The sequence below is a fragment of the Lepidochelys kempii genome, chromosome 18 (assembly GCF_965140265.1).
Source record: "Lepidochelys kempii isolate rLepKem1 chromosome 18, rLepKem1.hap2, whole genome shotgun sequence".
NCBI classification, from domain to species: Eukaryota; Metazoa; Chordata; order Testudines; family Cheloniidae; genus Lepidochelys; species Lepidochelys kempii.
The window spans coordinates 17,175,095-17,197,970 of record NC_133273.1 but is presented as its reverse complement, the minus strand read 5'-3'; the positions used below and the strand labels follow the sequence as shown (position 1 = coordinate 17,197,970).

The following is a 22,876-nucleotide window of genomic DNA, read 5'->3' as shown; positions in this document are numbered from 1 at the left end:
AGCACAGTACACAAAGCAGCTGGAGCCTTTCCCCAGGAAAGCTGTAAACTTGTAACCCTTAAGAGAAACATCCAACACAGCAGGACAAGCCTGGCTTTCGAGAGCTGCTAGTATCCAACCTCCCTGGGAGTGGGTGAGGTGGGAGCCTGGAAATGTCAGCTATGCAGCTGTGACCTGGCTCCTCTGGGCACTGCCCCTTCTCTCAGTCACTTACAAATATTTCAGATGATGGCTCATTGGGGATGCAGTTGAATAAATGCCTCCTGCACAGCTCTGGAGGCTCCCCAGCTCCCATGGACTTAGGTGAATTGCAAGCAAAGGGGGCTTCAGGTTCTCTCCTCAATCAATATTTGTGTGTGTCTAGTAACCCTTGTGATAGTCAACGGGCCTGATTTACGCTGGTGCAGCTGAGAGCAGAAGTCAAACCACTGGATTCTGTTATTAGTACATAAGATCTATGCTCCCTTGACCCACTCATGTTTTCCCCTCTCACCTGGCAGTGCAATCATAGAGGTCACCTGTCTGTCCAAGTTCAGGGTAATTTCTGCAACTAGGTAGAAGTGTGCACCTTTGAAACAAACAAGCAGTTCACAACATCCCTGTATTTTTGTATAGAAACTGTTGGTTTTATGCCTAGGGACAGGTAAGCTGGGGTATACCCCTCCCTCCCGAAACCTTCACCTCCAACTCAAGCTGGGCCTTTCTTGCCATTCCAAGATTGTCTGATGTTCTTAGTCCCTGTGCTTGCCATTTGCATGGCAGTCATGTGTATTCTCTGCACTTCAAGGTTTCCTGAGGCACCAGAAGCCAAAGTGCCAGATTCTGGAGAGAACAGCTGTTCTTGTAAGATTTTCAGCCCAGTGCTACAGAGGTTTGGATATGGTGCTTGCTAACCTGTGAACTACTCGGCACGCCTCTGAGCTGTATTTATGAACAATTTACGGTTTTCCCCGCAGTATTTCCAATACAGAGCTTTGCCTTGATTCTCAGTCTTTCACTCAGCAGAGCCAGGCTTCCTGATGAAAAAGGCCACCACACCATTCCAGTTTGTGTCAGATTAATGATGAGCTCCTACATTGCAGGATATCTACATTAGGGGCAGGGATGGACGTTTGTAAGTGAGTCCCCATCTCACCCCTGCTGACGATCCATGGGAGGTCTGAGCAAGGTACCCCATGCCCCCCAAGGCAGCTATTCACAGCTATACATACCCCCCCACAGCCCAGCTATTCACAGCCATCCATATCCCCCCCACCCCAGCTATTCACAGCTGTCCGTATCCCCCCCACGGCCCAGCTATTCACAGCCGTCCGTATCCCCCCCACAGGCCAGCTATTCACAGCCGTCCGTATCCCCCCCACCCCAGCTATTCACAGCCGTCCGTATCCCCCCCACAGCCCAGCTATTCACAGCCGTCCATATCCCCCCCACAGCCCAGCTATTCACAGCCGTCCGTATCCCCCCCACCCCAGCTATTCACAGCCGTCCGTATCCCCCCCACAGCCCAGCTATTCACAGCCGTCCATATCCCCCCCACCGCCCAGCTATACACGGCCATCCGTATCCCCCCCACCGCCCAGCTATACACAGCCGTCCGTATCCCGCCCACCGCCCAGCTATTCACAGCCGTCCGTATCCCCCCACGGCCCAGCTATTCACAGCCGTCCGTATCCCCCTTACCGCCCAGCTATTCACAGCCGTCCGTATCCCCCCACCGCCCAGCTATTCACAGCCATCCGTATCCCCCTTACCGCCCAGCTATTCACAGCTGTCCGTATCCCCCCACGGCCCAGCTGTTCACAGCCGTCCGTATCCCCCCCACAGCCCAGCTGTTCACAGCCGTCCGTATCCCCCTATGGCCCAGCTGTTCACAGCCGTCCGCATCCCCCTATGGCCCAGCTGTTCACAGCCGTCCGTATCCCCCCCACGGCCCAGCTATGCACAGCCGTCCGTATCCCCCCACAGCTCAGCTATTCACAGCTGTCCGTATCCCCCACAGCCCAGCTTTTCACAGCCATGCATATCCCCCTCACCGTGGGTGGGAAGATGCCATGGTGATTGTAAGGGCCCTGGGAAGAAGTCCCTGTTGGAAACATACGCAGAAGGATACTGGATGAAGAAGATCCCCTGAGGTCAGAATGAGATCCAGCACCACAGTCCAGCACATTCCCGGATGCTAATGCCCCAGCTAAGAAACCAAACAGGAGGCGATACAGAGCTGTGAGGAGCAGCATCCAGGGTCAAACAGCTGGGAAGGGAGCTTTCCACTTGGCTTCATGTGACAGCAAAGCCGCTTGAGAATATGTCGTTGCCACTGCCGGAGAGAACGGCTGTCACCAGGCGGAGCTCAAACTGCTGCAGCTCCAAACGCACTCAGGAGCTGATCAAAAGGGGCTTTCGAGCAGGCAGAATGGCCTGAAGTCTCCTGTGTGGCTCTGTTTCCTGGCAGACGCAGCAAATCGTTTACAATCGGCACCTTTTATCTCTGAGCAATGTCTCAAGCAAGGAGCTGAAAATAGAATCCTCTCTTGCCTCATTTTCCCAGGGTACCGAATTCCTTTGCATGTTGAACGTGTGGTAGATGCTTTAAATAATCCGCTGTCTATAGCCTAGCTGCAGTATGGCAGCCAAAACATCCAGATTCAAGGCCTTTGAGCTCTTCCCTCACCCTGATGTGTGTCCAGATATTTCCACACAGCCTCCATGGGCTGTAACAATATGGATTGCTGTCAATTCCCTCAGCTCCCCCGGGACAAAAGAGGATCTTTGTGGCTAAATCACAGGAATGAAGTGATAACACCTGGGTTATAATCCCAACTCTGACACTGACTCTTCGTGGCCTTGGACAAAGCACTTAATTTGGGTGTGTGTGTGCCTTAGTTTCTCCAGCTGTAAAGCGCTCTTCAATGCTATGGTGATACGTGCTATAGGAAAGTTGTGGAGTGGGGGATGGAGGGATGGGCCTCACAATGCCCCTGCAGATTTTGGTGAAAGTCAGAAAACCGGAAAGGCCGGATTTCCACGAATCGAACTGTTAGGATTCGATAGGCTCTAGATACAGGGGTGGGGCAAGCAAAGTCACTCTGGATATGTGGTTGAGGCAGTGACCTCACAGATGTCTGTGGCTGGGGAGCAGAGTTACTGTGGATACAGGGGAAAGCCAGTGATCTTAGGCCTAGGGGTTAAAGTTCGGGGTTAGGGTTTAGGCATCACAGAGCATCCTCTGCCTGCAGCACCAAATGGGCCCACTGTGTTCCTGATTTTAGTCAAAATCAGGCTGCTGGAAGCCTTTTTCCGCCCCTCCGCTCCTCGGCCTGTGCCGTCTCCCCAAGGCGGCCCTGTCATCCCCACTCCTCTCAGCCAGGCTTCTCCCTCCCCCCCAAACTCCAAAGTGGGGGGGTAAGAGGTCTGGCCTACGTAAGAAACAAAGTGTACAACTCTGATGTTATCCCTCCCCATCTTTCTGTCTGTATGTCAATATTTCTGGAGAAGTATCGAGGACTCTTGTCACCCCAGTGTCTCAGTGCCAAATACAATAATCCATTAACATTGCAAAGCACTTCTTTAGTCTCAGAAGGAAGATAAATCTTATTTCCACACTGGTCTTTCCCACAATCCCTAAAACCGGGGCACATGTTGTAAGTGCAGAGGAGATGCCCTGTTCTTCAGGGGAAAGTAGGTTGCATCTCCCCCCACCCCCAAGCTTTGGCACTGTTCACTTGCTCTGATGCGTCTTTCTTTCCTCTCTCTCCTCAGGAGGTGGTTCTCCATACAGAACAGCCAGCTGGTCTACCAGAAGAAGCTAAAGGTCAGTGAGCATATTTCAGATGACATTAGCAGATTAGCCAACTTGTCTGATGTCCTGCTGTTCTGGGGACTTGGGCACCATGGGGGAAAGAAGAATTGGATCCGATGAAGAGCTGACAGCAAACCCGGTCTGAAATTTCCTCTCATATAATATTAGACTCAGAACCCAAGCTGCTCTGACAACCAAAGGACAGCGGCTGGTGTTTATAATGACCCCAGTCTTGTTGCCCAACAGAGTAACAGAGAGGTGATGTGCTGAGTAACTCCGTTCCTGCCCCGGTTTGATATGCCACGTTTGGATTGTGGGTGCTCCACGGGGCAATCTCCGTTCCCGTCAGGAGGTAGTCTGCTCAATCGGCAGGGCTCAGAAAGTGGGCTTGGTTACTCTTTTGTCTGTCTGAGAGGAAAAGGGGCAGGAGACAGCACTGTCGTACCCTGAAATCCAGCACAATGGCAAAATCTGTGGGGCTTCCCTCTGAGTTGGTAATTCCCAGGCTGTGGTATTATTGTTATTAATTTGTGTAATTGTAGCACCTGGAGTCCCAGTGATGGACCACACTCCATGGTGCTAGGCACTGTACACACACAGAACACAAAGACAGCCTTTGTCCCAAAGATTTTGCAATCTCAATATAAGACAGGAGGCAAGAAATGGACTCAGGCAGACAGACGGGGGGAGTACCAGGAAACAATGAGACAACACTGATCAGTGTAATAGGCTGTGGTTGCCTGGCACTTACTGAAGATCAGTCTCCAGTCGTGTTGATTGTGTTCTCCTGGATTTGGTAGGAAATGAGGTCCAGGCATGGGCACTCTGGCTTGGGTACACAATGATTTCCCCACCAACATACACACACACACACAATTTCCCTCCTCTCCCCCATACAAGACCCTTTGTCCACAACTCAAGACAAATTGTATCTGAGTTTTGAAAAGCTTGTTGCTCCTGTTAGTTATCAGGTCCCTGCTCTTTGGGGTTCCTGCTGATTTGGGATGTGCTTTAAAATACCAGGAGATAGCCTGTTCTCAAAGTATTTCCAGCCTGGCCATCAGCTGGAAGCACCAGAAACTTCATGAGAGAATTTTCATGAGATTTGCCTGCCCAGACTTGCAGAGGTTGGCTGGGTCAGCGAAAACGCTGAGCCTTCTGAGGTCCACTCAGACGAAAGAGCGCTCTGGACAAGGGAATTGGTGAGGAGGGGAAGAGATCTGTGGCAGGTCTGAATAGGACAGGGATTCAGAGAGGAGTGTAAAGTCACCCACTCTCCTTCTTTCAGGATGTCCTCACGGTGGTGGTGGAAGACCTGCGGCTCTGTACCGTCAAGCCCTGCGAAGACATAGAGAGAAGATTTTGCTTTGAGGTCGTCTCACCTAGCAAGTAAGTTTTGCGGCTCTTGGAAGCTGCAGAATGCAATGCTGTGACTGTGTACGGGGTTGTAAAACACCCAGCAAGTAGATTCCGACCTGGGGACATCCTCCTGGCCTGCACTCAGAGTTGCAGTCCTATCAGCTGGCGATTTTTTTCAACCAGATGCTGAGCGGTGTTTGGAGACAGCCTGTCAGGGTGGGGAGCTGCCAGAGCTGCTGAATAATGCATGAAGGGAATTTATAAGGGTCTGGGCCTGCCTGGCCACTTTTCCTCACAAAGTGCGGAGTCACCAGCATGGCTCCCCAAGAAGCAGCTGGCTGCTGATGGCATTATAAGCATCAGAGTGGAGGGAGCAGTTGTGTGAGGGGAAGGAGTGTGTAAGTGGGGGAATGCCGGGGAAGGGTGCGGGGAAGTGTGCGTGTGTGTATGCGTGTGTTGGGAGGAAAGGAGAGATTTTCTGTGTGGGTGGAGGAGGAGGAAGAGGGAGCACGTGGTGCGTGGGGGAGGGTGTAGTGGGCTGATGAGGGAGAGAACTTGTGAGGGGCGGGTTCCAAGTGTGTGGTGAGGGGACGCCGAGATGTGTGTGTGTGTGGTTGGCGGCATCCATAATGCATTTCCCTGCAGCTGGGAGTGTCCTATCAGGAGGCCATGGTGCTGTCACCCCTTAATGGGTGGGCTGAGCTTCAGGAGGTGGGGGCATTGCTCAGGCTGCATGGGGATGCGAGGAGCACTCGAGCCTCACTGCTCTTCCGGGGCTGGAAAGGGGGATTAATTTGGCTGTTTACTCTGAAACCTAATGAGAGCAGCACTGTGGGCAATGGACAGCCTGTGTGAGGGAAACAGAGGCGCACACTGAGGAGAGGAACTGTCATATTCCTGTTTTCCACCCACCCTCTATGTACCTGGGGATGGTTGGGGCAAAAGCAGGGCTGCTTTAATGAACTGGGGTGGGGTGAGGAGAGAGAGCTTCTCTGAGGTAAATTTTGCCCCAAGCCATGCCTGGGAACTTCATGTCCTTACCATGCATCTCCAAACCATACCGTCGTCCCCCTCGGTGAAGCTAGGCTGTGAGGCTGGTCATAAACTCAGGCACTTCACTGTGTTGTGGTTTCCCACGTCCCATACCCCAAGCCCTTGTTCTCACGCCAACCAGCGTCTCTTATGCCTCTCACCTACCCAGGAGCTGCATGCTGCAGGCCGACTCAGAGAAGCTGCGCCAAGCCTGGATCCAGGCGGTTCAGGCCAGCATCGCCTCCGCTTACAGAGAGAGCCCAGACAGCTACTACATCGAAGTGAGTCCGGGGGCAGGGACAGGCGCTCGCAAGCTGTCGCAGCGCCACTCCCGGGCATGGGCTCTTGCTAGCATGTACCGGTGTTCAAACGATGACAGTGCCGGCCCAAAGGCAGCTGTAGTTTAGCAAACGAAAGGCAAGCTTACAAAGCGTGGTTGGGGATGTGATGGAGGGCAGTCCGGAAGCCCTCACCTTCCCCAGGATATACTCCCCTGGGGAACACTGAGGGGAGTTCACTCTCTGGTAAGATGAGACAAACACAAGGCACAAGGCATCGGTCTGGTACATACCATGCCATCATTTGTGTGCTGCTAGCCTTGGTGTGTAGTACTTGGGGGAAGAGAAGGGTGTGTTGTGTAGCACCGTCTGGTGACAGAAGTCACTAGCACAGGTGAAAGATTCATGCTTCCCTTCATCCACATCCCCAAACTCCGATTCAAAGGGAGTGAACAGACTGGGGTATCCTCAACCCTCCCCTCCCTTGGCATGAGCTCAGGTTTGTCTAGCTGACATTTTTCACCTGTGACAGTCACATTAACACCCCCCCACACACACACATCCTCCCCAGTCCTTCCCAGTATGATTCTATAGTGTCTCCCTGGAATGGCAGAGCAAATCCTAACTAGCCCATCAGCCTGCCTCTCTGCCTGCACACACGTAACTCCCCGCCATCTGTCCTCCAGCAGAGCACACAGTGACTCCCCTTCTCTCTCTGCAGAGACTGGACCGAACCGCCTCCCCTTCCACCAGCAGCATCGACTCTGCCACTGACTCTCGGGAGCGGAGTATGAAGGGGGAGAGCATCCTGCAGAGGGTCCAGAGCATCCCTGGCAATGACCAGTGCTGTGACTGCGGCCAGGCGGATCCCCGATGGGCCAGTATCAACCTGGGCATTCTGCTGTGCATCGAGTGCTCTGGGATCCACAGGTACTGTGTGTGTGTGTGCTGCTCGCCCAGCCTGAGGGCCTGGGTGCTTTGCCTGCCTGCCGCTGCGGGATGTCTGGCGGGAGCTGGTCTGTCATGTGTGTACGGTCAGGTTCAAAGGTCATAGAACACTCCTGAGTGTGTGTGTGTAAGGGAGGGAGAGAGAAAGAGTGAGGGAGACAGAACAGGGTGTGTGTATGTGACACACTCACTCTACAGGTTTCAGAGGAGCAGCCGTGTTAGTCTGTATTTGCAACAAGAAAAGGAGGACTTGCGGCACCTTAGAGACTAACCAATTTATTTGAGCATGAGCTTTCGTGAGCTACAGCTCACTTCATCGGATGCATGTCTACAGCATATGGAGCATTGATATATGTAGAGGATCCAGCACAAGGCCTACTACCACATAGACGTAAATGTAATCTCTTGGTTGTGGTAAAAATAGTTACCATATTTCACCTACAGAGCATTTTACAGAAACTAACTAATAAAATCTTCAGCCGTTCTAGAAGCTGTTATGATCTCTACTGCCAGCTACCCTGTCCTGGAATTTATGAAGAACTTCGTGGGTAAAACTGGGAGTCAGGAGATCTAGACTCTATTCCCAACTGCTACTGACTTGCCCTGTGACCCTGGGGAAGTCACTTACCCTGTCTGTGCCTTACTGTCTACATTTCTAACATGGGAATAATCCTTGCACACTTTTGTAAGGTGCTTTTGAGATCCGTGGCGGGAAAGGTGCTATATATGTGCAGATTATTATTAGTATTATCATTAGCATCCTCTGTGATATCAAACCACGTGTGTGCTGTGCAATCCAGCTCTCACAGACAACCCTACAATAACAAGCCAGCACTCACCTGCAGTAGTGGAATGCAAGTGCCAAGTAAGGAAACCTAGTTCCATTCCAGGTTTCCTAGGACGGACTGTAAGTAAGGAGAATAAAAATAAAAAGAATTCAGTGACAAACAACTCAACTGGGTGCCTCTTTCGTTTGAAGAATTCAGTGGGAACCCCGCCAGGAGAGGGGGCAGTTCTGTATGTGTGGAATTCTCTCCCTCTCTAAATCGATCCCTTTTGCTACATCCATAAGACCTGGGTTTGCCCTCATTCACCCTGTAGCCACTCACAGTTCTGCTTTGTTGTATAGAGTCTGTTTTGCAGCCTATAACCTGTCTCTGTCTCCCCTTTGGTTCTCTAGGAGTCTGGGCGTTCACTGTTCCAAAGTCCGCTCTCTCACACTGGATTCCTGGGAGCCAGAGTTACTGAAAGTGAGTGCTGATTTTCAGTGCCAGCAGGCTGAGGAAGTGGGGTGGGAATCCCTGGTGGGGTGCTGAGGGGGAGGCGGAAGGCGGCTGCTCTCCTGATTGCTTTGTTCCTCACTTGGTGTATCGCAGCTAATGTGCGAGCTGGGGAACAGCACCATGAACCAGATTTACGAGGCACAGTGCGAAGAGCTGGGACTTAAGAAGCCCACTGCGGGGAGCTCCAGGTAAGTCGAAGCCCACCCACCTCTCAGTCCAGTTTGGGGATGACTCCCCCAAGCTCTGTCATTGAGGTGCAGGCCAGCAGGGGGGTCAGTATATCTGCATGGAAGTGTTGTAGGAAATGGAAAGGGAGATCAGCTTCGCCCTACCCTGTCCAGCTACATAGCATGGCCTGCTGATGACAGCCTAGACCTGCAAGTCACTGGGAGCTGCAGCTGCTCAGCGTCTCTGAAAACCAGGCCATTTGTTTAGAAGCCTGACTTTCGTCCCCTTGGTTGGAGGATTCCACCTTTAGTGACATGCCCAAGGCCACAGAGTGAGCCAGTGGCAGAGCGAGGAACAGAACCCCGGTATCCTGACTCTTAGCGCCTGGGTCTTCCTGGCCTGGCCTCTCCCATAGTCACTTACAAAGTGGGTGTAAAATCCGACTAACTCCCGCTGCATAAGGTCCAAGGCACTGGGGAACCAGGCCCAGGATGCTCTTCCCTGATCTCCCAAGCTTAGCAGCATTCCTGCTGTGCCCCACCCTACGGAGCAAGCCTGTTGATACATTTTTCACTGGCCTGAGCGTAAGGGGCATGAACTGTCCCAGCGCCATGGGAGATCAGCCCCTCCCCATGCGCTTTCAGGGTTCGGGGTGTGAGACGAGCCTGCAGTTGCCAGGCTCTCTTGGTAGGTTTAAATGAGCCCCGTATGGCACGGTAAATGCCTTTTTCTGCACTGCCCTCAGGCAAGACAAGGAAGCCTGGATCAAGGTCAAGTATGTGGAGAAGAAGTTCCTCAAGAAGTTGCCTACTGGGGAGGCCCTGGCGGAGAACGAGAGGAAACCCCGGCGTTGGAGTGTGAAGAAATGCCAGCGACACAACAGCACCACAAAAGCACCTACGGCTCGTAGGAAGTACCGGCATGAGGCAGGAAATGCATCGCCGGCCCCGCTCTCATCAGGTGGAAACCCGTTCCCCTCCTTTCTTTCCTATAAACTGGGCTACAGCCACCTTTGTGCGTGCTTGCATGTGTGTAGCGCTGTCCTCAATGTAGGTATTTTGGATCTGATAACATGTCTGTGCTCCTGTCTCCCCCTAGTGGCTGCAGCCTGCAGAGGCTATAAGACCTAATACTGCTGCCCCAGCATGTCCTTTGCACAGGTCACCCATGGAATTTCCTAACAAGCTGTATCTTCCTAACCAGCCTTCTTAGTAGTAGAGGGTGGGACCATTACACTGAGGTGACCAGCAGGCCCCTTCTTTTGCTTCCTTTACACCACAGCTTTCTGTTCTTTCATTCGGTTCAAACCTCCTTTACTGTTTTTACTCAGCTGGCCCAGAATACAGTCCTAGGGTTACCAACTGCCCAAAATGTCATGGGATGGTGGTGATTTTACCCCCTCGTCCCTGCTCCCCATTTGTTATCGGCATAGATTTGCACACTTCTGAAGCACACTTGACGTTCAGGCTCAGATTGTACAAATGCGACCATGGGATTGTCTTTTTTCCTCCTCCATATTTAAAAATCCCTCCTTGCAAACAGCTGCCACTCTGGAGAGGAAATTCCGGCGAGACTCTCTCTTCTGCCCCGACGAGCTGGACTCCCTCTTCTCGTACTTTGACACCGGCACTGGCTCAGGACCACGCAGTAAGTACAAATAACACAGCTCTCCTCTGGGCATGTCTTTGCCTCCCACCTCTTCTAGGGCATGTGCATTGCACCCGACCAACGGCAAGGTATCTGTCTCACTGGAGAAGTGACCAAATCACACACACACTGGGGGAAATGTTTCAAGAGAGTGATGGGGAGTTACTTGCACAAACCCCAACCCACTGCCCTTTTTATTCCACTGGTTTTTTAAAATCTCTTTCTAATCAATCCCAGGCGTTTGTATTTTGGTGAATGGGATTTTTTTCGCGCTCTTTACCCCCAACCTGAGCATTTCACCAGCTGTTTCTTTTTTTTATTTTTTAGCAAGTCTTACTGCTAACATTTTTTTTTTGTGTGTTTGTGACGATTAACTCCCCTCACATTCCGTCCACCTTCCTCTTAGGTGCCAGCCACATCTCTATGCAGCACCCGCTGGCAGCTGGCCCCTGGAGTGGCATTGGTCCCGGTGGGAGCGGTATGCCGTTCCTCCTGGACGGAGGTAAGGTGACGCCATAGCAGCTAGCAGCAAAAGAGCCCCAAAGATATGACTTGTTCCAACCAAAACTTAGATGTATTTTTTGCAATCACATCATTGGAACTCAGATACCACCGTGATAGGTACCTTAGGAAGATCAGAGAGAGATAGGTAGACATTCTAGTGAAGCAAACAGCTGAAGTTTTTTAGACTCTGATTCAGCAAAGCACACACTTAATTTAAAGTACATGTTACGTCTCACTGAAATCAGTTAAAGACATGCTTTAGTGCTTTGCTGAGTCCGGGCTCCAAAGATGCCAGAGCAAGTATCAGGAGAAGCTAATTTTCAGGGAACTCCTGGATTCAGAATTTTTAGCTAAACTGAAACGATCCTTCTACCAGCATAGTTAGCGCTGGACTCTTCCAAAGCACTCTGCGTTATCCTAACATTGCTCCCGTTGAAGGCAATGGTAGATTTACCACTGACTTCCATGGGAGCAGAGTTAATTTAGTGCTGAGTGCTTTGGCAGATTCTGTGTACATGCCATGGGCCGCTCACTCCCTTGGGGTAAATCTGGAATAATTCCATTGTCCTCATTGGAGTTGCTCTTTATTTGCACTGATGTTATTGAGAACGAAGTCTAACCCTTAGTGCACGTGGTCCTAATCCCCCACTCATATCTATGGAGGCAGACCTCTGCCCCTGCTCATATCCAGAATCCTGCTGAAGCCAAAGAGGTTGCACACGGGCACAGGTGTGTATCCGATTGCAGAACTGGGGCCTTTATTGGCCAGAGTTGGCAAATCTTGTAAACAGTTTTCCTCAAATATTGGTTCACATTTTTAACAAACTAGCCTGGTTGGCTGCATTCGCTTCTCTTTTGCATTCGCTTTCTACAAAACACTGCAAGGAGTTTGCTGGCAGGAACATTTGTCAAAGCAGCACATTGAAAATGACACATTGCAGAATATTCACACAAGGTGACATTTTAATTCTTACATTGGACACCTGATCCAAAGAGTTGCACTCATCCAGTAAAGGCACAGAAACAGCCTCTGAGGCCTAATCCAATCAAAACAGTTTGTCTTTTGGATATCCATTACCTGCAGGGAACTAATCCAAAGCAATCCAGGGGCCAAGGATTAGTCACTGACATTTTTCAAGAAATGATTTTGAATAATGAAGAAATTTGAGAAACTCGGGGCCTATTCATGGACAGTTTGGAAAAAAGGGAAAAGAAGCAAAATTCACCAAATAAACTATATGCTAAGAATTACCCTCCCTGCTGTAGTTATGGCCCAGGAGTTCACAGGCCTTTGGGCACCTCTGACAACTGGGACTCAAATCCTGCTTCAAGGTCAGAAATGAAATGAGTTTGATGTTCTTGATCTTGTGTCTAAGGGTGCATTGTCCCTATAACAAATCTGCCATACAGCACTATTCAACCTAACTGGGACCCTGTGCTCAGGGGAGCACCAGCACTGGAATATCCTTGTGTGTGTGTCATGGCAAGATTGAATGTATTGGCCGAGCTGAAGGAAGGAAGCTTTCTTGCCCCTAACATACCTGGCTTTGGATGATGCTATTACACCATCACTTTTATGAGTACGTCATTTTTTATGCAGGAAAAGAACTTGGGACTCGATTCTGCAAGATGCTAAGTGCCCTGTGGGAGGCACTTAGCAGCTTTTACAGCCTTCCACCATTAGCGTACAAGAAAGTGACAGTGGATTGACAATCAATCAGCCACCCCTGTAAATACTTGTTCTTTATATTAAACAAGTACGAAATCAAACCTTACCCTTCTGCTGTGCATACTAAACAGAAACGCTTGAAAAAATTGTTCATCGCTCCATGAAAAATCTATGTCACTCCTAAAAGTGATTTATTACTAATTTCCCAATGGCATATCAAGAGCACTGACAAAGAATAAAGTGCCTGATGTTTACAAATTTGGACCAGATTCTGTTCTGTCACCCCAGTGTAAGTTTGGAGTGATTCCACTTACATCATTGGTTTTACACTGATGTAACAGGTCAGTGGCTGGAACAAAATGTCGAACACAAAATGACTTCATTCATAAATTAACGGTGGTTGATTTTTCTCTTTATGTTTCTTGCAATTGTTTTTTATTGGTTACACTGCCAAGTCTTATTATAATTTTGTGTTGAAAGGGAATTGCAAGATCAGAAGCCTGCTTTTAAACTGGCCAATACTTTATTCAGAATGAAAAATTGCTAATGCAGTTGCATTTAAAGGGAAGCCAAGCCAGCAGCAGGACATCACTCAGGTGTCTCTGTGTCCTTTTTGCATCTTTAAACAGTTGTTCCAACCACTGAATCCTGAAGTGAGAGGTTGTGAGTTAACTTGGTGGAAGTAACTGACTCCTATCATTGGAAGTCACAAGGGGCCCAAGTTGCCCAGTTTGCACCTTGATTTGGATCTGGATCCTAAATTCAGGTATATCCAAACCCTGGAGATTTTGGTTTGGGCCCATATCTCTACGGGACCATCCCATTCTGCTAGCGATTCACAAAGGGATGGGACATTTTTGTGGATATCAAGAATACCCAGAGTTATAATTAATGACAACAAATTTTTGGATGGGATATTAAACCTCATATTTCAGGGATTATTTGCAATGAGGATGAGACCTAATGTGAGGGGCAGATTATCCCACATCCGTTTTACACCTTCCTCTGATATGTCTGGTGCTGGCTGCTGGATTAGGTGGGCCTCAGATCTGATTCAGTCTGGTGGGCTCCTATGTTCCTGGAACGATTCTCCTTTGGTTTGCCTGCAGCTGTAACTGCAGTGGGAACTGGAGCGGAAGGTTCTGTCCTTTCCAGGAGGGAAGGAGAGTGCCTACTACAAACATAGAGTTCAGTGCGCTTGAAGGCAGGGACTCTCCTCCTTAAAAGTCGAGCGCCTTGCTCTGCCCTGGCATTCCGAGCCAGCCGGTGTCTCCTCGTACATTAGCTATGGTCCTTGCGGGGCTTGCTGGATATTGTTCTGGGGGCTGTGTGTAAGGGGCAAAGTATCAGACACTGTCTGGTTGAATCCTGTGTAAACACAAAGGATTGGGCATGATTTAGGGGGAGGGTCAGGCTGACTGGCATGTGACCCTTCAGGGGTTGCACCTTAGGAATGACTTAGTGGGGATCTTGTTTTGGGGGCTGTGTGTAAGGGGCAAAGTGTCGGACACTATCTGGTTGAATCCTGTGTAAACACAAAGGATTAGGCATGACTTAGTGGGGAGGGTCAGGCTGACTGGCATGTGACCCTTCAGGGGTTGTACCTTAGGAAGATCAGAGAGAGATAGGTAGACATTCTAGTGAGGCAAACAGCTGGGTTAGGCCCCCGAGTTGTGAGTTTCATTACAAACTCGGGGAGGCGATTCATGCCCGGAGCCAGTAAGGGGTGAGTGAAGGGGCAGCATCCCTTTGGAGACCTTTCTTCCCGGCTACGGGGGTTGCCCCCTTGGCATTTTCTCAGCTGCCACCTCCACAGAAGTCAGGGGCAGGGTGCAAAAAGGCTCTGCCATGGAGGTGCTGTGTGTCCTCAGTCAAGTCACTTCATCTCTTTGTGCCTCAGTTTCTGTGACATGTTTGCCCACCGTGGGATATTTAGCAGCCCAAGGGGGAGAGGGCGTTGCGAGGGTTCATTAGAGGAGGGGCGGCCCCTGGCAGATGTGAAGCACAGTATAAGCTAACGGCCCAGGGAGCTGGGCAAGCTAACCCACCACAGGCAGTGACGGGTCAGCACATGCCGGTGACTCCCGCAGGGTGGTGGGAAAGCGCTCGGGAGGGCACAGCCAGGGCAGCTACAGATACAAGCAGAGCATTGTCATTATCAGCTTCTGACTCCGCACACCCCGCTGTAAAGTGCTCTCTGCGGCTGCTCCTTGCCGGCCGTTCACCACCCAGTCTCTGGGCCCCGCTCCTGGGGCTCGGGCCAGAAGGAGATGCAGCGGGGAAGGCTGGAGGGTCCCGCGAAGGCCCGGGGAGACGGGCGCCCTGCTACGCCACGAGCAGGCTTTGCCTGCATATTAACACGGTCTCGGTTTGTCTTCTGTTGGCCCCGCAGGTCTGAGTAGCGACAGCGGGCTGGGCGGCAGCACAGACGGAAGCACCGATGTCCTGGTGTTCGGCTCAGTGGTGGACAGCGTCACGGAGGAAGGTGAGCGTGACGGGCCTCGGCGTCGCCTCGTTGGCACGTGCCGCACTGCATCGTGCTCAGGGATGCCTGACCAAAACGTGGGGGTGGGGGGCACGGGTTCGCCAAGCAGCGCACCTCCATAACCATCCCTGAGGGGCCGTCGGCTCTCCAGGGGGGTGGTAATCTCCCCACAGCGTTGCCAAGGGGAGTGACCCCTGTGTGCCGTGCCCTGAGCCCCAGAGCAAGGAGCAGTTCCCACCCTTTATGCCCGGGCTCTCTAGAGAGGGAAGGTGTCACCCCCTAGCCCTCCCTGAGGTTCTCCAAAGAGTTGCCCACGCCTTGCCCAGGTTCTTCCCTGGTGGGGATAGTCGCTCCATTCCTTCCCGGGGTCCCCAGAAGGGGAAGAGATCACCCCTTCACCCTGTGTGCTTGGGGCCTGAGCCCCCGTCAGTAAACAAGGCCCCAAGGCCAGGAGGGGGCAGAAGGAATGGGAAAGTGGGGAGCCCCTTGGCAAAGCTCGACGTGGGGTCTGTGCTGTTGACTCATCCCTCCTCTCTCTCCGTCCCCTCCCCGCCCCCCGCCAGAGTGCGAAGTGTCGGAGGAGTCCAGCGGCGAGGCGGAGATAGAGCAGGAGGCCTCGGACCTGGAGGACCTGCGGGAGTTGCACCCTGGCCTGCTGATTTACAAGGCAGCGCAGGCCAGGAACTTGCCTGTCATGGCAGAGGCCCTGGCACATGGCGCCGAGGTCAACTGGGTGAATGACGAAGATGAAAACAAAACTCCTCTGATTCAAGCTGTGATGGGGGTAGGTAGGGCTATGCAGACCCTGGGGGAGGCTGGGGGGCTGGTTCAGCAGAGCTGATAATGCAGCTGGTTAATGCCCTAGAGTCCTGTGTTTAAATCGGTCTCAGATGCCAAGTGTGCCTAGTTTGGTGGCATTAGAGGCTGTTTGTTCACACTGCAAAGGGGCTAGTGCTGGGACTGGAATCAAAGCGGGTGCTGCAGGCCAGGACTGAGGTGCATTGGCCGAGTGGCAGGTGGAGGCCAGCACTGGGATAGCAGGGGGTGCAGAAGTCTAGGTCCAGGTGCATTGGCAGAGGGAGGCCTGTACATCACCCGTGTGCATGTCACCAGGTACCAACCCCAGTGCTGGCTGTTTCTAATTAGAAACTCCCCCTTTAAAATGAAGCCTTCCCTTCTTGGGGAAGGGATCGGATGAGGATTCAGAGAGTTTAGCCTGATAAGACAAGGAGGGAGACCCTTCTGGAGCTGCTTTGGGCATATTTATTCTTGCGTGTCTATCTCTCCAACTGTAATGGATTATTTTGTGGTTTTCCATTTCTTGATATGCCTGACATTGCTGGGGCAGCCCTGGGATGGGATTCGCATTGTGAATGCTGTGTGATCTGCTTGACTCTTCCCCGGAGCAGCCTTGGTTTTTATCAGCAATCCAGCAGTGCAACAGGACTCAACAAAACTTCTCTCCCTCTTCTAAACAGGGCTCCTTGATAGCCTGCGAATTTTTACTCCAGAACGGAGCAGACGTTAACCAAAGAGATATCCGGGGCCGGGCTCCTCTGCACCATGCCACGTACCTGGGGCACACTGGGTAAGTCCCTCACTCACTCCCGAGCCCACGGGTTGGGTTGCACCGAAGAGCCCCAGTGGGCTGGTGCGGCTGGGTTTTTGTGAATCAATTATTTGAAAATCACATGTTTTTCTAGCTACTGGACAACAGCCTGTTTGGTGTGTCAGGGATAGAAGAGCCCAATTCCCCCGTGGCTGGCATAAATGGAACCCTATATGCTGTAGGTCTGACTCTGATCTGGTCTTGACTTCAGTGGAGTTACTTCTGATTTGCACCAGCATAAATGAAAGGAGAGCAGCATAGATTTATTTTTATTAGACTGTTTCTTTCTCCTCTTTCTGCTCTGATTCATAGCTGCTCGCTGCGTTTATTATGATTATTGTTCATGTAGGAGCCCTAGTCATGGACTCCAGTTGTGCAAGGTGCTGTACAAACACAGAGACAGTCCCTGCCCCAAATTCTCTCCAGTCTCGGCTCCGTTTTTCACCCTGTGGATTTATTTGTCCCCTTTCCCCTTCTCTGCTCCCATTTCCCAGCTCCTCTGAGTGTACTATGAGCTTGTCCTGGACGAATCCTCTAATGTTAGAGTTCAAGTTGAACGTTCGGTTCGGTCATGCAGCAATTGGGTGGGTTTGAAGTTAGGCAAAAGTGTGATCATCCCTGCTTCTGAGGACACGTAACCCTTTGGGGTGAAATTCACCCCTGTGCCGAGGGCAAGCACGGAGCATAGCGGCCACGCTGCATATGATCTGGTGTCACTACCCACTAGCGCCATCTGGGTGGGGCAATGGGGTTTGGGTCCCCCATTCACTCACTCACTGTCACTCATGTAGAGACCCACACTGGCCTCCACTCTGACACCCTTTGCTCCTTTGCAAAAGCCTGAGCGGGAGCTCGTCCCCTGTCCGGAGAGCAGGCTAGCCGTGAGCACAGCGCCACTGTTGTGGTTCGGCCGGGGAACCTGTATTTCTGCTCTGAAGTCTTTCATTTCCCATTTTCAGCCAGGTCTGCTTGTTCCTAAAGCGAGGCGCCAACCAGCATGCAGTGGACGAGGATGGCCAAGACCCCCTCAGCATTGCAGTCCAGGCAGCCAACGCAGACATAGTCACCTTGTAAGTGTTGTCTACCTTTGGGGATATTGCGGCTGGAGCTAGGCCCCAGCTTTGCGAGCAATCTCCAAACTAGTCAGGAAAGGATAATAAAACCTCTTCTCCTTTTTTCCCTCTTTCTCCCTCTAGGCTGCGTCTGGCTCGAATGAACGAGGAGATGCGAGAAGCCGAGGGCCCCTTCGGACAACCAGGTCAATATCCCAGCAACAGCCCCACTGAGCTCCAGTACAGGAAGTGTATACAGGAGTTCATCAGCCTTAATATAGATGAGTGTTAGTGACAACTCCCCACCTGCCTCTCCTTTGCTGTCTTGAGTGGGCTGAATTCAAGAATGCCGCCTGAGCCCCACCTTTGGTGTATATTGGTGTTTCTTGCAGATTGGCCTGATTCTGATGCCTACGGCAGAGAGTCCAAGAGCCACAGAGGAAGGAGAGGGAACTTTGTGTTAGTGTGTAATTCTCATGCTTGACTAGAGACGGTCAATTTCACACAGGAGGAGATTCAGGGCACACCACAGACCATGGCTCATGGATTTGAGTGTGCAGGGAGCACACGAGTTTAGTGTAAAAAAAGAAAAGAAAACCCTTTATTGGCAGAAGAAAATCACCAACGATACAGCTGGATGATATGTTTGGAACCCGCTGTGTATTTGTAGCGCTGTAGATCGGCCCTACACCCGAATTATCGTATGAACAAAGTTTGTTTGGACAGTGTGCCGTTGCTGGAGCCCTCTCTTATCAATGGTGCTCAGCAACTTGAAGGACTCGTTAGCAAATGGGGTGACTGCAAGGTTGGGAAGTTGTCAGATCCGGTTTAAAATGCTAATGCGGGGGCCTCTTAAGTCTGGAGGAGGCAAGCTGCAGGTAGAGATCCTCTGCTGCAAAAGGCACACGGTATGGGGCAGGAGGGAGAGACATGGCCGCCCACCTTACATGCTCTCAGGTTTAAACCAGCAAAGCTCCCTTTTTTAAGCCAACAGTAGCTAGCTGGTCAAAGCCATAGCTCAGCTGCTTCCTGGACTAGGGTGCGATGTGGTTAGTGTTACTGAAGCAGTGAGGCTAATTTTTTGTGGCCAGGAGAGTCTCATCGCCGGCGATGGGTTGTGTGCCAGGGAAGAAAACTAAAATCAGACACCCACAGCTTGAGTGGCTAACTCAAGCAGCTGGGTTTTTTCCCTGGTCAGATTTCCTACTTAGCCCCTTTCTGAGAAGGGGATTTCTATTTGTATGCGTGTCCCTAAATGCTGTCGTCCCTCATGCTGATGCATGCGAGCAGGGCATTTCTGCAGCAGGTCCAGGGAATCCGGATTGCTCCATTTCCATTTACTGAAGGATTATTTTGGTTTTTCTTTTTTTGCTGGAGGGGAGGGGGAACCTGTTTTTACTCCGAGCCACTTTGGATTTTATGATCTGTGTTTTCGATGAGCTCACGGTGTTTCAGCAGAGATACTGTCACCATGCTGTCATTTCTTCAGAGGGCTTGGAGCTCGTGTATAAAATTGGAAGCCCAACCTGTGACTGTGTATTACCATGGAAAGCCTCACTGTGCTCCTTTAAGAGTCCAGTCCCACTGAGCGCTGAGTACCCCAAATGCCATTCAAGCCAATGGAATTTGCGGGCTCTTGGTGCCTAACAGGAGAAGCTCAGGATCTTGAAGGCTGAAATTCTTAATCAGGAACACAAGAGGCCAGGAAGACTTCCTATCCCCTCAGTTAAGCTAGCAGTGATACACCGTAATATTTCTTTCCATCAAATACTTGTCCAATTCCTTTAATAAAAGCCCTGCTCCACATACCAGCTGCTGCCCTTGGTAAGTTATACATCTGCTGGTTGCTCTCTGTGGGCATATTTCTGTCCTCAGGTGCAGCACGAGCAAGCAGGTTCCACTCAAATCTATGCCGCACATCCAGGGCTAGAACAGTGAAGAAACGCCACCCAATTCCTTTAAGTCCTTTCTCAGCTAAAGGGCTGGATCCTGCTCCTTTGGAAGTCAAGGGAAGTGTTGTCACTGACTTCAGTGGGGTCGGGTATGTCCTGAAGCTGTGCCACCCACTTCCTATCTTCCCTCGTGGCTTCTTTCCTGTCTGCTCCCTTCGAAACTGTGGGACGGCCACTCCCTGAACTCCAAGATCGCATCTCAGTTACACCCATGTGCTGTAAATCTGGAATAACCCTACTGAGTTTGCTGGAGTTGCTCCAGATTACCACAAGAGCAGACTCTGGATGGCTTCCCCCCTCCACCCCTCAGTATAAAATCCCATTCTCTCCAGCCCTCCGCTGTTCCTTCTCCATTTACACGCCCTCCTGTCAAGCACAGAGATCACGCCCGTGCTCTTTACATAACATGCCATTACCAAGGCTGGATTATGTAAGTCTTCAGCATTTACATAGTGCTGCTGTCTTCCTGCCCTGTACACTTGGTGGGACCCACAGTAAACCTTGGACCACCTGCACTATCCCTTTTAATCACACAGCGCCTGGTTCTGACACCATTATGCAATCCATACTTAGGCAGTCCTTCCTCCGAACTCTTCTCTGAGTGCATGCTGAGTAAAGGCTTTAGGATGCCTATCGTGGTACTTACTAGAGGCTAAATGCTGCAGTCTTTGCTAATGCCATACTCAGGCAAAAAGCCCACAGACTTCATGAGTAAAGCCTGCAGGGTTGGACCTTTTGTAGTGAAATGGTCACTTGTTACCTTTTAAGTACAAAGAATGGACATTGATAGTTTAGTCCCTGTAATTCAGGGGGCAACTTCCTGGTGTCTAGATTCTGATTTTGGTGTAAATCTGGAGTCACTTCCTTTGAAGTCAGTGGAGTGACTCCAGATTTACACCAGTATCTATCATGTCTAACGTAGCTAGAAGTGCACACAGTATTGTAGAGGTGGCCTCCTCTGGGGTTGGAATGTTTCCCTTTGATTAGCACTTACAATGCCCTCCGTTGAGGTTCTTGTTTTCTGTTAAGCGGGGTGCTGAAGGCGATTGCGTTTGACCCAGCACTTCTCCATATCCCTCATCCACTTCAGCTTCGGAGTTTTCAGCATTGAACCACTAAGGGTATAAACCATCTGTTCTCGTGATGCCTGACCTCATAACCTTTCATTTCTCTGCACTCCACACCATTGCCTTCTCACCTGTCCAAATCACGTTAGGTGTAAACAGCTTGAAAACAGACTGACCTCTTCTATTGCATCACCTTTTCCTCTGACACCTCCGACTGAGTTACAGCCTGAGCGTGCTCCCACTGAGGTCAAAGGGAAGTTTGCTGTTGAGTTCAGTGTGAGTAAGATCAGAAACCTGTTGAGCAAAACCCTGGACTCACAACTCCTTGGTGTGAAATTTTCTGCTTGATGGTATCGCCATCTGTGCGGATCTGTGATGGTTTAAGAAACTGCCCAACAGTGAAACTCCGTTGTCCTCCTCAAATTACCATGAAACTGTTATATATATATAGTGCTGAGCACTCTGCCCTCAGACCAGCGACACAGTTAACCACATGCTTAACTCCAACAGGAATACTCACGTGCTTAAACTTCAGCCTGTACTTCTGTGCTTTGCTAGATTGGGCTCAGAGGGCTCAGGACTATGCAAGAACCAATCCATGTGCAGCTGAATATCTGCTGCTTATCTTGGCTTAGGAACAGGCGGCTTCTCTGTAATTAAGACTTGTTGATTATCCCATCCCGTCCCATTTTATGTAGAAAGGCTAATCTGCACAAAACCTTTGCTCGCCCGCATGTGGTTCCCTTCAAGCCATGTCCTCCCCTAGAAAAAGGCAATATTGAATTAAAACTAGAAAATTTCAGGACACGCCAAAGAAAAAAAACAACACGTTGATCATTAAACCTCCTGCTCTTACCCTGCGTTAATGAAACCCAGCCTGGTGGTTGCTGGAAACGTTTTCCCTCATGCGGTGTTAATCGGCTCCAATCAGTTTTCTGACTCTGAAGAGGAGTTAGAAATTTGGCTGATCCTTTCTATAAACCAGTGAGATCTGAAGGCGTGGCTTGTTCACTCCAGGCCATTGTATTTTACAGTCGACATTAGTGACTCATGAGAACAATAGTGTATGGTTTGGAACGTACAAGCTTGGAATCACTTACTGTCCCAGTAAACGTGGTTAAAGAATATGTAAATACTGACACAAAAAGCAGTATGTCTGGCAAGACAATTTATCTATTTAAAATGTATCGGTACTTTATTTAGAGTCAATGTATAAAGCAACTTTGTGCACTTTTCCTACTTACAGTATTGGGTTTTTTATGTTCTTTTGTTATGGATTTTGTGCTGTCTTTTTTAATCGGTAAAATTGTTAAGTATTTAATTTATTATTGAGATGCCCAGAGGACTAGTGCAATTTTCATTCGATACAGTTTGGCTGTATTTAATGTCAGGATTTTTTTGTAACGTTACTAGGGCCTATATTTTTAAACTTGACTTTTTTTCCCCTCTCCCCACTTCCCTTTCTTTTTTTCTTTTCCTCTTTTTTTTTTTTGGTTTTTTTTTTTCTTGTAAAGAGAATGCAAGGCACCTGATGCCTCACAGCTTGAGATAGGGTAGGACACTTAACAAATCTGGCAGTTTCTAAAACAAAATGTTTTTCTCCGGGGAAAAAACGATGTCTAAGAGACATTTTGCAATGTTTTCTATGTTTAGTTTATTTTATTTTTTTTTGGAATGAGAAATGTGTGCGTGCGCGTGTTTTGGGGTTTGGGAGGGAGGGAGTGTTGGGGAAATTGTACATAAAGTTTGTTTTCGGCAAAGCAAAGAGCCAGTAAGGCTACACAGGAGTCTAGACATAAAGTCACTGGGTTATTTTTTTTTCTCTTTAAATATGGATACATTTCTCTGAGTGTTGTACAATCTTATTTGAAATTTCTAATGCCAAAATTTCTGTCATTCTTCCTTTATAGCTCTTCTTTTCAAAGAGTTTGTACATTACATACATGACAGTAACTTGGTTGCAACTGTGATTAACGTGAACAGATTTGCCTTTGTCTAGAAAGCGACACCCAGGGTATTACCTCAAC

At 50.1% G+C, this 22,876-nt stretch overlaps 1 protein-coding gene across 1 annotated transcript in view; it reads left to right on the top strand.

Annotated features, from left to right (window-relative positions):
* ACAP3 (ArfGAP with coiled-coil, ankyrin repeat and PH domains 3) overlaps window positions 1–22,876 on the top strand; it is a 93,603-nt gene that overhangs the window by 60,841 nt on the left and 9,886 nt on the right. Inside the window, exons 12-25 of the mRNA XM_073316342.1 lie at window positions 3,757–3,808; window positions 5,085–5,185; window positions 6,357–6,468; window positions 7,187–7,395; window positions 8,594–8,663; window positions 8,790–8,884; window positions 9,610–9,824; window positions 10,407–10,511; window positions 10,918–11,013; window positions 15,077–15,169; window positions 15,733–15,953; window positions 16,648–16,757; window positions 17,738–17,848; window positions 17,975–18,036. Of these exons, the coding sequence (XP_073172443.1) occupies window positions 3,757–3,808; window positions 5,085–5,185; window positions 6,357–6,468; window positions 7,187–7,395; window positions 8,594–8,663; window positions 8,790–8,884; window positions 9,610–9,824; window positions 10,407–10,511; window positions 10,918–11,013; window positions 15,077–15,169; window positions 15,733–15,953; window positions 16,648–16,757; window positions 17,738–17,848; window positions 17,975–18,036 (1,652 nt within the window). The remainder of the gene's footprint in view (window positions 1–3,756; window positions 3,809–5,084; window positions 5,186–6,356; window positions 6,469–7,186; window positions 7,396–8,593; window positions 8,664–8,789; window positions 8,885–9,609; window positions 9,825–10,406; window positions 10,512–10,917; window positions 11,014–15,076; window positions 15,170–15,732; window positions 15,954–16,647; window positions 16,758–17,737; window positions 17,849–17,974; window positions 18,037–22,876) is intronic.